This window comes from Vanessa tameamea, chromosome 5 (genome assembly GCF_037043105.1).
Source record: "Vanessa tameamea isolate UH-Manoa-2023 chromosome 5, ilVanTame1 primary haplotype, whole genome shotgun sequence".
Classification (NCBI taxonomy): Eukaryota; Metazoa; Arthropoda; class Insecta; order Lepidoptera; family Nymphalidae; genus Vanessa; species Vanessa tameamea.
In genome coordinates, this window is record NC_087313.1 from 5,471,975 (window position 1) to 5,487,744 (window position 15,770).

Genomic DNA, 15,770 nt, shown 5'->3' on the forward strand with positions numbered 1-15,770 from the left:
TCTAAGCGCTCATGTTGACCAAATGTTTTCAGTTATTATCTATTGAATTTATATTGAATAAAATAACTCAGATTGCTTAACATTGAATAATGTTTTTAATAAAAAAAAAAAAATTAATACGTTCTCCTTGAAAATTAACCAAAGTAGGTTTACTATATTACTAGATTATGGAATATTAATACCAATTTAAATTTCGAGAGTTATTTGAAATTTAAGTTTTAAATATCACACTTACTTTACGATAGTCCAAGTTGAACCTATTCAGATATAAAAAAAACCCCAACTTGAGAGGAATCGGTGAAAGTTTTGTTTAAAATTATGAAATATCGAAGCAATTTTTTTAGTGAATAATAAATTATAAAAATAAATACAATATGTGTCATGTTTGAAAGAATGTTTTTCCGTCATGCAAGTTCATGACGGTGCGGACATTATATCGTTTAAATGATTTTAATTTCATTGACATCATCGTGACTTACAACGATTATTCACTTGAATACATTTATTTTTATAGGGATAAAATATGTCTTGCGTTCCAGTCACGTAGACCCTACCATTAACAAAATGTGTACATTCAAAATGCATCGCGTTAGTTATTTTGTTTATTCCGAGACATTATCTGATTTTTAGTTACGTACTGTATAATATATGCAAATGGTCAGGGTTCAAAACAATTGGAAATATAGGAATGCAAAAACAATTGAATGTATGCTAAATAAATCGCTTTAATGTCTGCCTGAATAACTTATATGTTTAGATTTCGGTAAACAAGATAAAGATAAATATTTTTCACTGTCATCTCACAAGAAGAATATTGGTTATACTGGAAGAATTCAAGTGATATTGGCGAAATAATCTGTACCCTGTCGGTACAACTAAAAGCCATTAAACTAAGAATTGTATTTAATTTAATAAAGGATGAGGAAGACCATAAAAATATGTACGGACTGTGTGTCTGTGTGCTTAATTGGCATGTACTTCAATAACTGGTAATGGATATAGCAATTGAATGGACAAGGAAAACATATCCTAAATAATCTCAAATAAATAGAACGAATGAAAACGAATGATATTTTTTCCTAATGTTACAGAGAGAAGTTATGCGGCGTGTTGCCGGCCCGCGCGCAGGGCTACATGTGGTCTCTCGCGTTCAGCACGAGCCAGCACGGCTTCTCGCTCGCCTCCATGTACCGCAAGATGCAGCGCGTCGACAGCCCCGTGCTGCTCGTCATACAAGACACCGATAACAACGTGAGTGCTTACGGAAATTATCTACGAGTTGCCCTGTAACGTACCGACGCGTTGGATGTGGAGTTTCATGTCCTGGCCTTTTTTTTATTTTAAACTAGGAAAAGTACCGCAGCGATACCCCGAGTTATTAAGACTCGAATTAAATTGATTGTCATCAGTTTGTTGTTAAATCACATTTCAGTCACTCATTGTTGTGTAAATTATTTTAACATTCTTGTATACATTCAGTTGCCGACAAATGATAACAACACTCTCGTTGCAGGTATTCGGAGCGCTGACATCCTGCGCCTTCAGGCCTTCCGAACACTTCTACGGCACGGGCGAGTCGCTGCTGTTCTCGTTCCAGCGCGTCGAGGAGCGCCGTCGCTCGCAGCCGTCGCCTGACGACGGCCAGAAGGAAGACAAGGATGAGATCAAGGACGACAAAGACGGTAACTATTCAGATAAAATCTTGTTGCGTGTTTCACCGCCTCGTCGGTTTAGGTTATCCGTTATGGGTCCTAGTCGAATCGCGATTGGGCCAGTAATATTTATAGGATTTTTCTTTCAATAAAATCTGATCATGGAATTCGGGATCCTGGAAGCGTTATTCTGTTATAAAACCGAGCAAAACTCAAAATACTTACACGAGGGATTGGAAAAGTAAAGGTTACCTAATTTTCTAGTAATACTATGAAGTTGGCAGGTACTAAAGGGAGAACAGGCGTCATAAATATAACCTCATTGGTTATCTCATTGTTTTTTTTTTATTAATTGAAGGGCTACTACATTCTCTATCCAACAGTATTATGTCACCTTATGATAAGTGTGTCACATCCATGGTTGATTAGAATCTAAGTGTGAAGTTTTACACGCGCTCTATAAAATAACCAGCTGAATTGACGAGTCTTCGTCTAGCTGATATATAGGAACTCGTCAACATACTTGTTCAAACAGAAAATAATCTTGTTTGTTGTTGAGAGTCTTGTTTCATAATTTAATTTATTTTTATCCTTAATATAAACACTTCCTTATACTTGCGTTTATAATTGTCGTTTATTAATTATGTATAGTTTATTATGACAATGACACGTATGTTATGATTATCCAATGAAAAATTTTTAACTATTTTCATTGATGTTTTCATATCTGGGAATATGTCTTATCCGGATTTCGTTATTAAGTTGACATTAAATTTCAGATGAAACAGAATCGATCAAGACTAAATTCAAGTATTGGGGCTGGACCGGAGATAACATGTACTTCATTCGCGGAAGTAATGATAACATTTCTATCGGCGCTGGAGAGTAAGTAGTATTTAATCTTTTAGTTTAGTTTTATTTTCTCAATCTATTTCCGAGGTTTGTTTCCTTGTAACTATATATTACTTCTGAGTGATCACTCGTTTTACAAAGATTGATATCGAGTTGACCTCCGCGATCCATGTATGGGAACCAGCGTTCGATTATAATCATTCTCCTATTAAATGTTATCGATCATTATAAGATAATTGCGTTAACAATTGGGATCGGTCGTTCAATAGTTAGTTATGTACATTCGAAGGTACCGTATGAAGCAGGATGATGATGTCCCCATCATATACATATTAATGAACCGCAGAATATTTTGTTAGAAATTTTATTAAAAAGTAAATGAACAGCATGTAAGGGACTAAGGCTTCCAACCCTTTAAGGTTTGGAGCTAATTTCATCACGCTATTCCAATTTTATTTTGGTGGATACACATGTGGCAGAATTTAATTTAAATATTTAAGTTGGTTTCGTCCCGATGACTTCCTCCACTGAGCACAAGTGCTCCGGAATCATCGGTTATGATGCACAAAAAAAAAGTTTAATTGTATTTAACAAGTCAATTTTGGTGTGTGGTGTGGGAGAATAAGTTTATTGACTGCATTGCATTGCTTGATTAACGATTGACGTTCCCGTGCACCCCAGCGGCAAGTTCGGGCTGTGGCTGGACGGCGACCTGTACCTGGGCCGCACGCAGCGCTGCACGACGTACGGCAACGAGCCGCTCACCACGCGCGAGGACTTCATCGTCAAGATCATGGAGTGCTGGACCTTCATCTGAGCGCCCGCAGCCGCCCCCTCCTTCGCATCGATAAGCTTTAGACTATCTTATGAAATTTGCTACGAAGATTTGACACTTTTACAAGTCAGTCTGTTCAACTTTGATACGGTCGAGTCTGATTATTTTGTACTCGCGTCGACTCGAGCGGCCGTCGCGCATTTCTAGTCAAACGTACTGAAACCCGACCAATGTTTTCATTCTCTGCGAATTTAGAGGCGCGTTCGGATCGACCTCCGGCGAGGGCGAGTGCATAAAACCTAGTCAATTGTCGTTCGAGTGTTCGCGAGGTCCGCGAGGCCCGCGAAGGCTGTCCGATAACGATTACGTGTCAATTCAATTATTACTGTGCATTGTTGTTAAGGAAATTTAAAATCAATGTTACGTAGAGATTTATATTTAACGAAAGAATTATTGTCTTTAGCGACCCTCTATTGGTGTTGCGCAAGCGTTTGTCGATGTTGTTGTAACACCGACCGCGGATGAAATCAAACGTGCTGATAAAGCTTGCCAAGAGCGTAGATGGCAATTGACGTACTAATTATATAACCTGGTTTGGTGACACCATCAGTATAAATAATATCATTTACAGCTTTCATTTAGTTTCAAATATTCGTTGTCATGTATTTTAGTCTTAATTTTAAGTTAGTGAGCATAATTTATATTACTTTCACTGTGATTTCATTAATATGGTAGCATTTTATTGTCATATTGAAGTGTAATTATTAATGACTAATATTGTAACTTTTAGTTGTAACTTGTAACCCATTCGATTACAAATTTTATTCATGATTAAAATCACAATATTCCTTAGTAAGAATGTACGTTAGGAGAGTACGTTCGATATATTGCAGATATATTTGTTAAATAAACAAAACATAAATATTTTACGATGTAATGCTTCAGTACAGAAATGAGTAGCCGATTCAATATAAAATTAATTAGTAAAAATTATAACATAGCTATCTTAGAGCTTGATGAATGTAATCGTCATTGTGCTTAGTAATTGTGTCACTTAGCATGATGTTACTCAGATTTTATCTGGTCGTATAATGTTATTTATTAATTATATTTTAGTATATTACGTGATAAACAACGCCGGTCGCTGTTGAGAGCCGCTCGCGAACGTTGAGCGCAGGCCGGGCCGACCCCGACACATGTGCAATACCGCCGGCCGGCCCGGCTCAACGTGGGCGGGCGGGGCACTAGCCCGACGCTCCATGAGAAGGCATCCAATGGCCAGTCCATGTGCATGATATTTGATAATATAGATCGATATATTGCAGAGAAATATAACTTATTGTCATAATTACTCGATAATAAAACATACGTCTCAGTTACGACTACTTCTAGCTTGTATCGTTTAGTTGCTAGGCAGAGCGTGTATAGGTTGTTATCGCATTCAAATTATAGACGGTGTTTAAATAATCCTCGATTTTCTTATAATATATGTACACGGTATAATTGCTATATGAGATTACTATCAGATATATTTTTGTGAATAAATTCGCAATGTATTCATGTAATTGTCGACAGTAGAGACGAAGTAAAAGGTACCGTTAGCACGAACGTGTCGCGAGTGCAACTGTCTGTCCACGCAACGTATATTGTTATCGTTTGTCATCGGGAAGTTGTAGAATTTTTCAGATAATATTTATTGGCGTAATTTAATATTACGAATATATTCACTAATGACTTGTTGAGTAGCAGTGAGATATTTAATATTTATTAATTCTGTTGTAATTTCAGTTATTCGATTGATGCTGTAGCTGTATTGATTTCTGGTGATATATTATGTAATTTTTAAGTTGTTAAAATGTAAATCAAGCCATAATAACATGAGAATATATTCTTTTGATGAAAATAAAACGACTTTTACTTTACCAAACTATGTATTTTATATATGAAACACAATCGTCACCTAATACTGTTAATAGTTAGAATGTCTTGATCGATGGGGTTCATGTGAATTGTTATAGTCATTGTATCTCCTGTGGTCTGAGTTACTTCTGCTTTGATAATCTCTATTACGTTGGTAAGGATTGTACTGTCTGTTGTGGCGACGCTCATTTCTACGGCCAGAATTGAAAGGCGACCACCATTTCTCTAATATTGGTGGTGTAGATGGTTCTTTGCTGAAGACTTTCATGAATTCCTCATCTTTTTCAGTAAACCTGTCTTTAAATTCTTCTTCACATTTTTCTAAGAACTCTCTATCTTCATCGCATAAATCTTTGACATCCATATTTATAACAAACTGTTTGGGTATTTAATGAGGGAATTTGTAACTGAAAATGTTATTGAAATTATTGAAAAACTGTATTGTTAAATTTAAATACACTTAAACCCAATTAAGCTGTAATGTTGTTAGACAATCCATGAGGCAATGCAATAAAGTATAATCAAAGAAAAACTACTTTTATCAAATTGACTATCAAATATATTTAAATCATCCTTAAGATAAGCAAAGATAATAAAATTGTATTTATTTATCGACCAGACAAATAAGTGCAGACAATCACAAATCACTCCACATTAACCCATTAAATAAATAGAATAATTACAATTTTCACTAATAAGATTGCCCAATATAAGGCCAAAGAATTGGTCATGGGCTTCAACTATTTTTGGGTTATGATGTTCAAACATCCAGCCGATTAAAATCCCACATTCAGGACAGAAACATGGTTTCCAAGTATATCCTGGAAACCATATTTCTTTCTCTTCCCACTGGAATTTAAAGAAATAACCTATAATTTTTTTAGGGAGACTTATATGTTTTTATTAGTTTTCAATATAACATTATTAAAAACCCAATAATATAATTAATAGTTTTTTCAGACATTTACTTTCAAATTATGAGAAATATTAAATTTCTTTCTTCTGAATTTTTTATCAGGTACTTATATTATTAAAAGGTAAAATTTATTTGTTACAAACAAGTTGTAAGGGTTACTTTTTTTGATTTCTCCAGAATTAATGACCCAATTCTAAAAATTCTTTCACTGCTAGAAAGCTACACTATTTCTGAGTGATATATAATATATGGTAATAAGGGTATAAATTATATTTATATCATTTTATTTTCTATAAAAATAGAAATCACTGTAGTAAAGCTGGAGCGGGTCACTATTTTTATTGCATTGTATAACTGACCATGGAAAAAAGAAAGTAAAATATTATATTTTAATTTTTTGTACTTTAAATGTTACGACTGAATTTTAAACCAGTTTCACATAACAGAAAAAGCTGAATCTTTGCCGGCTGGTGACACACAAACTACTAACTACTGTTTACAAACCAGAATACTAAATTTTAGTTATTTGATTTTAAATCTTTTTCTTAAAAACTCCAACAAATACCACTAAAACTACATGTGATTAATTTGTGTTAGGAATTCATCTTGTACTTGCTGATAAAGGAAGTCATTGTGACGATACGCATGTGCCAGACAACTGAGAAATATTTATTAAACACTTGTATCGAGTACATACAGTATAAAGTAATGTATAATTTTACTTAGGGATAAAAAATAGTTTCAGTTACCTCTTCTTGTCCAACACAAGTACTCTGACTCGACGTTATCACAGGAATTTGCAAAAAACCGTCTTTCGATAATAGCTGCACTAATACTTCATTTCTATTAAATAATGTATCATTGACTGTGTACAAAGCCGTTGGACTGTGTTTAGAAGTAATTTTGTCCGAACTTAAAAGGTGACTACCGCAAAAACGACACAATATACCATCTGAAAGGAATACAAACGTGTATTATTTGTAGTTAATACTTACTGATTAATAATAAAACTGTTGCTAAAACCTGTAGAATTATATTTTTCGCTGTTCTCTAAAGAACACGACAAATTGACAAATAGCAGTAGTAATAAAATTGTAAACATTACTATTTCCTAAAACTTCACACTTCGATTATTTCAATTTTTTCTTTTCTCTAGCGTGTGCTATTATTATTTATTACGACTTTTAACCAGTAACCACGTACTTAAATGATAAAATGCTAATGCTTATGTCAAAGAACGAATGTCAACTCAAGTAAAAAAAAATACAATGAATAAATTGGAATAGTAATAAAAAAAAGTTATTATATAAGTACATAATTATATACGTCTGTAAAGTTAAAATATAGTTGATAGAATAGACATTAGACAATAATGTTTTGGAAATAAAATTATATTTTGTTATATCATTATTATTTACCTGTTTGTAACTCAATTTGAAAATATAATTATATTTTTTACTTAGTACAGTAAGTATGATAGATGTCAGTAAATACAAACAAATAAAAATATATAAAATATTTAATTATCTTATCAATATTAGCTTGAATAAAAATTTTAAATAAAAATAATATTGATGTTAACCGCTGACGTCTGATAAGAAAAGAAAGTGAAACGCATCATATTTTTTTACTTCTGTAGATCGCGCGCATTTGCTACTGTCAAAGTTGTTTATAGTTAGGTTATTAATTGCAATTTTTAGATGTAAAAATTATACAGTTCAATAAAATGATATAAACCTGACATTATTGTTGGTACTTATAGTACATGAAACTCTGTTCATCATTTAAACGCTTTTGAGGAAACCAGCTGGATTTGTGCATTAGCTGTCAAAAAGTACGCGAACATTTGTGCACTAGCATTTTTTTGCATAATGTTCTCGCACAATGTATGAAGATGATAACATTACTTCTACTCCTAAGCGATATGCCTTAACTGAGGTCACAAATGCAACAAGTTATGTATCTCCTACGGCTAACCTCAAGTTGTTAACTAATGTGGCTTTGCAATATCCCACGCCGCCTCCGAGCACAGTGCATCGAAAAGAAAAATCCCTACAAATATTATGTGATAAGTATGTACAATCCTTTCTGTTCAAATAATAGTACATAAAACGAGTATTTGTGACTGTATATTATTATTATATTTGTACTTTTTTAGATTCCTCAATTTGTATCCTTTACATGGAAATGGAACGGTCGAGATACAGTTGGATAGCACCGCAGCCAGGCTAGGAGTCGAAAAACGCAGAATGTATGATATAATTAATATCTTAGAGGCCATGCAGTGTGCAGTTCACAAGAGAAAGAATACTTACTTATGGCATGGTGGATCTCGATTAAACTCTTTTTTAAAAATGTTAAAAAAGCAGGGAGAAAACCTTAGGCTATCTGAGGCCCTTAGGGGTAGAGCAGCCAAGCCACCAGCTCCTAAACATAAGACATTAGGAGTCTTAGCTCAAAGATTTTTAATGCTTTTCTTAGTTGAACCACCAGTAAGTACCTTGAAAAGCTTACTTTTTTTTAATGAAAAATCGAGTTTTTGTTTAATATTTCTAAATTTTCAGAACTTTTCTTTGTACTTCCTTGTTTTATATTAATCAAAGTTAGTTTGTTCACAATTTTATCTTGTGTTTATGTATGTTTTATTTATGTCTTTCAGAATACTCTCATCAATTTAGAAATGGCTGTTAGTGTACTTATTGATTCATCAAACAAAAATAAGTCAACCCTCTCCCCAGAGCAGTTAGATCGGCAACACAAGTCCAAAGTCAGAAGGCTTTATGACATTGCAAATGTGTTTATTTCAATTGGTCTCATTGAAAAGGTATCAGGTAATTTAATATTAAAGAAACCAGTATTTAAGTATGTTGGGCCATTCAAAATGAAAAAATCAGACAAAGTAGTCCTGCATACACTATCACCCATCACACCTCTTTCAGTATTAGACACACAACAACAGATGACACCATGTCATATTTTTGCGGGAAAGTCTAAACGGAAATTGGAATTTACTACACCCAGTACGGATAAGCTCGGTATAACAACCCCACCTCATACTCCGTCACATAAGTGGGATGAAATTCTACTTGTTGCTGACATGGAACTGAATAGAATTAACAATGGAGTCACAGTGTGATTTGTTTTAGTAGGAGTTATGACACAATGTCCACAAATATTCAGATCATACTCCTAGTTTTCATTGGTACACCCATTTGAATTATAATCAATAAAAATCAATATAGAAATCACAGGTAAACTATTTTGATAATTAAATGGAATACATCAAAAACATACAATAAGAAATCAAAAAAAGAAACAATATAGACAATTATTGATGTCTTTCAAGATACTTAGATTCTGTTCAAAGTTAAGACTCACATTAGACAGTAATGGGTGTATCAAGAACATGCTTGCCATTTGTTTATATGATTTGGCAATAAAATTAAGTATGAATTATGTGTATATAAGTGGACTTGACTGAATGTTTTTTTATATAAGTCAAATGTTGTATACTTGTCTTCCAGGGGATATTTGATTAGGGATATCTTATGACTATTATATACATAAATGTATGAAATATTCTCTTTATTATAATAATATATAAATTTTATGATATGTTGTTGAGAACAGAGGTTTATCTTTGTCACAGACATCATAGTGCAATTAACATAATGTTATTTGTATTTATTTTAGGAATTATGTAATAATGAATTTAATAAGACTTATAACTACACTATATATACACAATATAAAAGAACAAAAACAAATTATTGAAATTTTAAAGCTTTTTTACAAAATGTTACAAATATATTAGTCATTCTCTATTGTATTAATAAAAGCTCGAAACTATTAATCTTATAAATGTTAATAAAATTATAAAGTGCTGATTAAAATATGAAATCAGTACCCCTGGAGCCCTAGGACTGATATGAGATGTAATAGAACTATATTAAAGTATATACAGTAGAACCTCTATAAGTTGAACATCAAGGGAGATGCCAAAAAAATTGAGTTATAGAGTTTTCGACTTATAGAGAATTTCGCCTTAGGCAGATTTTGATTCGACATAAAGAGGTTGAGATTCATTCTTATAAATTTTGAGTTAGAGAGGTAAAATAAATAAAAATTTAAGTTGCTGAGGTGATACATATTATTATTTATTATTTGTATATAATCAACAATATTTCAAAACATCCTTAAAATACAAAAATATGGCATTAATAAAAGTCGTTAAATTTTTTTTTCTTTAAATATTTCATTCATTCAAACTAATTCTGACAATATTCACTGCAAATGACTTGTACTTCGCTAAAATTCAAATGAAATCAAAACTAATAAAATGCAACAACTGACACCAAGCAAGCAAAAACGTTAACGTTAGTCATAAATTCATGGTTATTCTATTCATTGTATACTCTAAATTGGTTTCTAAAATCGACTAATAGAGGGTTGACATTTCGAGAAATGCAAGTTTTGGTGTTTGGAGGTAAGGGAACAAAACATTTTTTCGAGATTTGGAGGTTTTCAACTTATCGAGGTTTGACTTAACGAGGTTCTACTGTAATAAGTAATATTTATGACTATGTTATCCTATATAGTATATATTTTCGTGATTTTATCCATAATTAACAGTTTATATAATAATGTTTTGACAAAAAGTAAAGAAATTTATGCATTTATCACTTGTCGACTTTGATAGGTAGTTATTATAATGAATTTTATATAACAAAGTTGCTTTTATTTTATATTTGTTCTAGATTACGTGTAATATTAAATAACTGGATTTTAATTTAGTCTTTTTATTTGAACTATTAAAAACTACTTAGTAAGTTACTGATATTTTCAGTTTCCTTTAAGTGCTGTTATACTATTGAGTCTGCCAGCCCAGATCTGAGGAAGGCAGGGATTATCAAACCATTGCAATTTATTTTACTTTAAAATGCCCAGGTGCTTATTTTAAACACATCCTAGGGGCTTATTCAGCAGTGCGCTGCGCTGCGCAATTAAAAAAATCAATTTAAGTAATCATTCTCTCTATTAGATGGCGCTAACAATCTGCAGCGCTGCAGCTGCTTATGGGACTTTTCTGAATGCGCCTCAAGGTGATGTATGAACGTAACCAAGTCGAAGACAATAGAGAACAAATTTATTAATCAAGGGTTATTTTTGTTCCATTCATGAAAATTGCCAAACATATATTTTTTTAATAATTCATCTCAAACGTTACGATTAATTTATCTCTAGAGGGGTGCCACTATCAAGATTTTGCTCTGGTTTGATAAATTTCCAGAAGGCTGGAGGGCTGGAGTTTGCATCCTGAGTCTGACTATTCCAATCATGTTACTTTGCTACTATATTAGATAATGTGAGAGCGTAACTTGTAAACTTTAGTATAAAGAGATATGATATGTCAAATATCAGGTGCAGGCTTTAGGATTAGTTAAAAAATAAATAGTTTGCATGAAGTAATCACAATTCTAGGGATTTATAATTTTATCAATAACAGTAGAAAAGAAATATACCGGTTATAAAATATATATTATATGATTGTGGATAGGTATTTAAAATTGCTTGCGACAAAAATATTTATTTAAGAAATGTAATCAAATATAGATAATGTACATAATATATTGCGAGTGTAAATTACATGTTTCGAAATTATGTTAAGAATAAATAATTTGAAGCTTAATTAATTACCTATATTTACATTATAACAGACAATATTTATTTTTGTGCTTTGGCAAAAATTAGGTCAATTCGGGATCAATTAAATTGACAAATAATTTCACTCTCCTTTAAGCTTTCAAGTTGTTTGTAATATTTAGTAGCTAGCATCAATTATAATTAGGAGACGAATAATTATTCGGTTACACTTACAATCAACTCTAAACTAGACATTTTTTAGTATAAATTTTACTAAATATAATAACAGGCAACACTGCTATATAAAATGACCGCAACGTTTTAATACTCGCACATAATTGTGCTAGTATAATTTTTGAAATACGAATGACTAAAAAATAACATTTTAATTATTAATATAATGTCAAATGATCTATTCCTTTTATATCTATATAATAAAATATTTGCAAAAATTACATTTTATTATAAGTACTTATGTTATACGTATTAACTACATATTAATTAATAATATCGCTTTCGATAAGAGTTCGGCTCGCTTGTTGCCAATTTGCACTTCCTTGGTGGGGGAAATTGGCGGGCGGCGGTAGGAAGAGCGGCAGGTGGCCGTGTCACACTTGCTCCACCATTGGAAACTGTTCAAGATCGGAACTCGGTAAGGTTTCAGCGTCAAAGAAGCTTGCGTGCAGAGCAACCACGGTAACGGTAGCCCCTGAAATAATAGACATTAGGAATTTAGGATTTATTTCAGATTGCCTTCATCATATAGATTTTACTCATTATTAAAATGATACAATTTATAATGAAAGGTTTTTTGTATTAATCAGTGATTCCAATACGACTTAATTTGTATTCTGCTTAAAATAAATCATATTTTATGGTGGTTTAATACATCCCATTTAATTGGTACTTTTATTATGTTTATAATATTAGTTTATATTTTCTAGTAAAAGCGGATTATTTAAGAACAGAGGACAGCAACGCGTAAAAGCCTAACGTAGTAATAATTTCGGCACCTGCATTCATAGGAATTAATGTTAAGTTTAATCAATTCCTGTCAAGTTTTGGTGTTATCCCTTTCGGTGAAGTAAACATTAAGATTAAGACAATACGTCATTTTACCACTTGTCTAATATAAAATGACTAATCTTGACTCTAATACCGCATTTCTGAGTGACGAGGCAGCGAGGCAACTGTAAATCGTCATAAGCGGGTTTTTGCTACATGATGGATTTTCCGAGATGGCGGGCGAAAACAGCCACGTAAATTAAATATCGGAACGAAGCATTATTTCCTTGTTGATTAATTATATTCTTATAAAATTGCCAGTCCCTACTTCGTACAGGATTATTTTTTAATATAACTGTATTTTTAAAATTATTTTGTCTCAAATATGTATATATCTACTAATCATTAAAAGCTTACAAAATAATGAGTTTATAATAGAAACTCGTGAAACCGACTCTGTCGTCCAATTTTTATTAATTAAATCTTAGAATACAAATATCTTAACTGTAACTTAAATATTTGTCATTAGATTTCTTTAGACATGGACAATCTACAACCTGGGGAACGAAGATGTTATGTCTCTTATGCCTGATAAACACTGGTTCATTTAACGTTCACAGCAAGAATTATATTATTCAAATTTCTTTATCAATAAATAATTAAACAATTATTTCATCTCACCTAACACCCAAAAGAGGACCGCCCCGGCGCCTGCCAACCAACAAAGTGCCATAGATCCAGCCGCTGCTACTCCATACTGTTGAGTCTTACTCAGTTCCCAACCACCAATCTAAGATTCAGAAGAGTTATAGGATATAGAAAAAAAATCACAATTCAATTAAACTTTTAGCTTCATGGTTATTACTTGTGCAAACAGGGCACAGATTATGTAGTCCATATAGCGTTGGATGGAGAAAACACAAAAGAAATGATGAATGAAATATCAGTTAAATGTGACAGGTGATTAAAAATGCAATTGAAAATAAAAGTGTTCTTGCATGGTAGATGTGACTTACTTGTGGCTGAAAATTTAGTTTTATTTGTTAATAATATGATATAATTAATAAAGTTGGGTTATTATTAATGATGATATATACTAATTTACTCATTACCTTCCAAGTGTTAGGTCCTGAGGTAAGTTTCCGGTATCCAAAGAAGCTCGCTACCATGGCAATCAAAAGTAATGGTGAGGTTATTCTGAAATTAATATTAAATCATCAATGTTATATACTCCTAAGGAAATAATAATAATATGAATGGAGATATTGTGGATCAATCTTGATAAACCTACTTAATTTAAGTTGAAGAGGTAAAATAAATGAACTTTTTGGTGCACAACATCCTACATATAGATAGACTTTCTCCTCTCATAGTTATATACAATTCTAAATAAAAGAAAAATTATATTACTCACAAACAATAAGCAAATAATCCCAAAAACACAATAAGGTAATTCGCCTGAAAATATTCGACATTACGATAAAATCTTCGTGATAATCTTGGCAGGGAGGCTGGGACCTGCGAAAGAGTGCTATAATTAGAACTGTAATAATTAAATTAAATAACTGTCTTAATTGAGGGAAACACATGATTTCTAATATCAATAAAAGAGTTTAGAAGAAACTTTACATATTTATTACTTTGAAGTGTTCATTTTTCATGAAAATTAATTTTTAAGAAATTAATTGTATTCTTATAGGAACAAGGTGGTTATTCATGTTTTATATCTATTTAAGTAAGGCAAATAAATATGCACAATAACTTACTATATAATTTGTTTCATCTCAGACTTTCAGTTAAGTAAAACAGTGCAAAAATGTACATATTTGGGATAACATATACCAGCCTGTAGAGTCATGTACTAATATTGTTACATAAACTTATGAGACTTACATATGGAGCTAATTAATTATTATCACAAAGTCATTTGGTTGGAATATACTTTACTTTGAAATTCTCAGTGGCAACAAATTGTGTCCAAGCTCTGCGTGAAGATAACACTCCCATTACCAAGGCAGGGCCTGCACCACTCCGGACATGTTGAATCAATCTTAAAATTACACATTATAAAAATTATTAGCCTGCAATTAATAAAAGAATATTTAATAAATGTACTAATTGTTAGTAACAAGTTTATTTAAATAAAAAAATATCTTTTAAAAAAACACATTCCATTTCTCTGTTTCTAATAGTTAAGCAGAGATTTATTCAAAATTCACATGAAACTTAATGAACATAATGTTTCAAAATGCTACAGGTTCTATCTATTTTGCATTATAATGTTAAATCGATTTATGCTATTATTAAATGATTTCTAGCTCATGTTTTTGCTATTATGCATTTGCTTTCTAGCTTCTTTTCTTCATATACACATTTACTTAAACAAATTTCCTAAAATGTTTACAATTTAAACAACCCATAAATCTGAATAATTTAAACCATTTACCTAATGTATTGCACTAACTACGAAAATTAAAAATATATAAAATAAAATTATTTTATTTTATATCATTTACCTAATATAATGCACTGAATATAAAAATTATAAGCCAATACAAAATAAAATCATTTTAAAAAGCTTAAATGATAACAAACCACGTAGCATTCGAATAATTTGTTAGTAAGACTTACAATTCCATTTCATTCACATACTTTTGTAATCCTTTCTTTTCTGTAGTAGCATTAATTTCCCCTGACAGATCAATATTTACATTTTCGGCCATTTTCTGCTTTATTATATTATGTTTGTCTTTTCTTTGAAATCAAGAAAAATAGTGTGTAACGTAAACACAATATACTGTAAGTTTGCCAATGTCAAGTTTGACATGTGAGACGTCAGTTTTGTTATTAATTTACCTTGTATTTGCTGTCAGTTTCTAACAGGCTATATTAAAAGAAAAAGTGAATTAAAATTTCAAGCACTATTTTGATTTATGGATTTTTAAGCATGTAGATTGTAGGCTCTAATATATACAATCATAAAATTATAATTGCTTATTTTTATGCA

The 15,770-nt window shown here is 31.7% G+C and overlaps 4 protein-coding genes across 10 annotated transcripts in view; 2 read left to right on the forward strand and 2 right to left on the reverse strand.

Moving 5' to 3' along the window:
• LOC113392233 (TLD domain-containing protein 2) overlaps positions 1–5,187 on the forward strand; it is an 85,510-nt gene extending 80,323 nt beyond the window's left edge. For all 6 annotated transcript variants that reach the window (XM_064220988.1, XM_064220983.1, XM_064220987.1 and 3 more), the window contains 4 exons: positions 1,092–1,251; positions 1,514–1,682; positions 2,432–2,537; positions 3,186–5,187. In XM_064220988.1, coding sequence (XP_064077058.1) covers positions 1,092–1,251; positions 1,514–1,682; positions 2,432–2,537; positions 3,186–3,321 — 571 coding nt within the window. In that variant the 3' untranslated portion in view covers positions 3,322–5,187. The remainder of the gene's footprint in view (positions 1–1,091; positions 1,252–1,513; positions 1,683–2,431; positions 2,538–3,185) is intronic.
• A 96-nt stretch (positions 5,188–5,283) lies between these two features.
• On the reverse strand, positions 5,284–7,309 carry LOC113392236 (uncharacterized). Its single transcript, XM_026628556.2, has 4 exons — positions 7,139–7,309; positions 6,865–7,067; positions 5,883–6,048; positions 5,284–5,606 (listed from the first exon to the last, which is right to left on the reverse strand). Exons 1-4 carry the CDS (start codon positions 7,215–7,217, stop codon positions 5,566–5,568), a joined length of 489 nt encoding a protein of 162 aa, XP_026484341.1. The 5' UTR covers positions 7,218–7,309; the 3' UTR covers positions 5,284–5,565.
• Positions 7,310–7,697: 388 nt separating this feature from the next.
• On the forward strand, positions 7,698–10,091 carry LOC113392234 (transcription factor E2F7-like). Its single transcript, XM_026628551.2, has 3 exons — positions 7,698–8,187; positions 8,274–8,607; positions 8,775–10,091. Exons 1-3 carry the CDS (start codon positions 8,000–8,002, stop codon positions 9,249–9,251), a joined length of 999 nt encoding a protein of 332 aa, XP_026484336.1. The 5' UTR covers positions 7,698–7,999; the 3' UTR covers positions 9,252–10,091.
• A 1,630-nt stretch (positions 10,092–11,721) lies between these two features.
• LOC113392235 (prenylated Rab acceptor protein 1) lies at positions 11,722–15,569 on the reverse strand. Of its 2 annotated transcripts, none has more exons than XM_026628552.2 (6): positions 15,395–15,564; positions 14,711–14,813; positions 14,178–14,281; positions 13,876–13,960; positions 13,445–13,553; positions 11,722–12,467 (listed from the first exon to the last, which is right to left on the reverse strand). In XM_026628552.2, exons 1-6 carry the CDS (start codon positions 15,484–15,486, stop codon positions 12,367–12,369), a joined length of 594 nt encoding a protein of 197 aa, XP_026484337.1. In that variant the 5' UTR covers positions 15,487–15,564; the 3' UTR covers positions 11,722–12,366. The 2 variants fall into 2 exon arrangements, with proteins under 2 accessions (XP_026484337.1, XP_026484338.1); XM_026628553.2 differs by having other exon boundaries at positions 11,723–12,467; positions 15,416–15,569.
• Positions 15,570–15,770: the final 201 nt, after the last annotated feature.

Coding starts and splice junctions, on each gene's coding strand:
- LOC113392236 (XM_026628556.2), bottom strand. CDS start 7,217: ATGTTTACAATTTTATTACTACTGCTATTTGTCAATTTGTCGTGTTCT. Junction 7,068..7,138: donor CGAAAAATATAATTCTACAG/GTTTTAGCAACA, acceptor TATTCCTTTCAG/ATGGTATATTGTGTCGTTTT. Junction 5,607..5,882: donor CAATCTTATTAGTGAAAATT/GTAATTATTCTA, acceptor TAACATTTTCAG/TTACAAATTCCCTCATTAAA.
- LOC113392234 (XM_026628551.2), top strand. CDS start 8,000: ATGTATGAAGATGATAACATTACTTCTACTCCTAAGCGATATGCCTTA. Junction 8,188..8,273: donor CTACAAATATTATGTGATAA/GTATGTACAATC, acceptor GTACTTTTTTAG/ATTCCTCAATTTGTATCCTT. Junction 8,608..8,774: donor TTTTCTTAGTTGAACCACCA/GTAAGTACCTTG, acceptor TATGTCTTTCAG/AATACTCTCATCAATTTAGA.
- LOC113392235 (XM_026628552.2), bottom strand. CDS start 15,486: ATGGCCGAAAATGTAAATATTGATCTGTCAGGGGAAATTAATGCTACT. Junction 14,282..14,710: donor TTGCCACTGAGAATTTCAAA/GTAAAGTATATT, acceptor ACTCTTTCGCAG/GTCCCAGCCTCCCTGCCAAG. Junction 12,468..13,444: donor GGTCCTCTTTTGGGTGTTAG/GTGAGATGAAAT, acceptor CTATTATTTCAG/GGGCTACCGTTACCGTGGTT.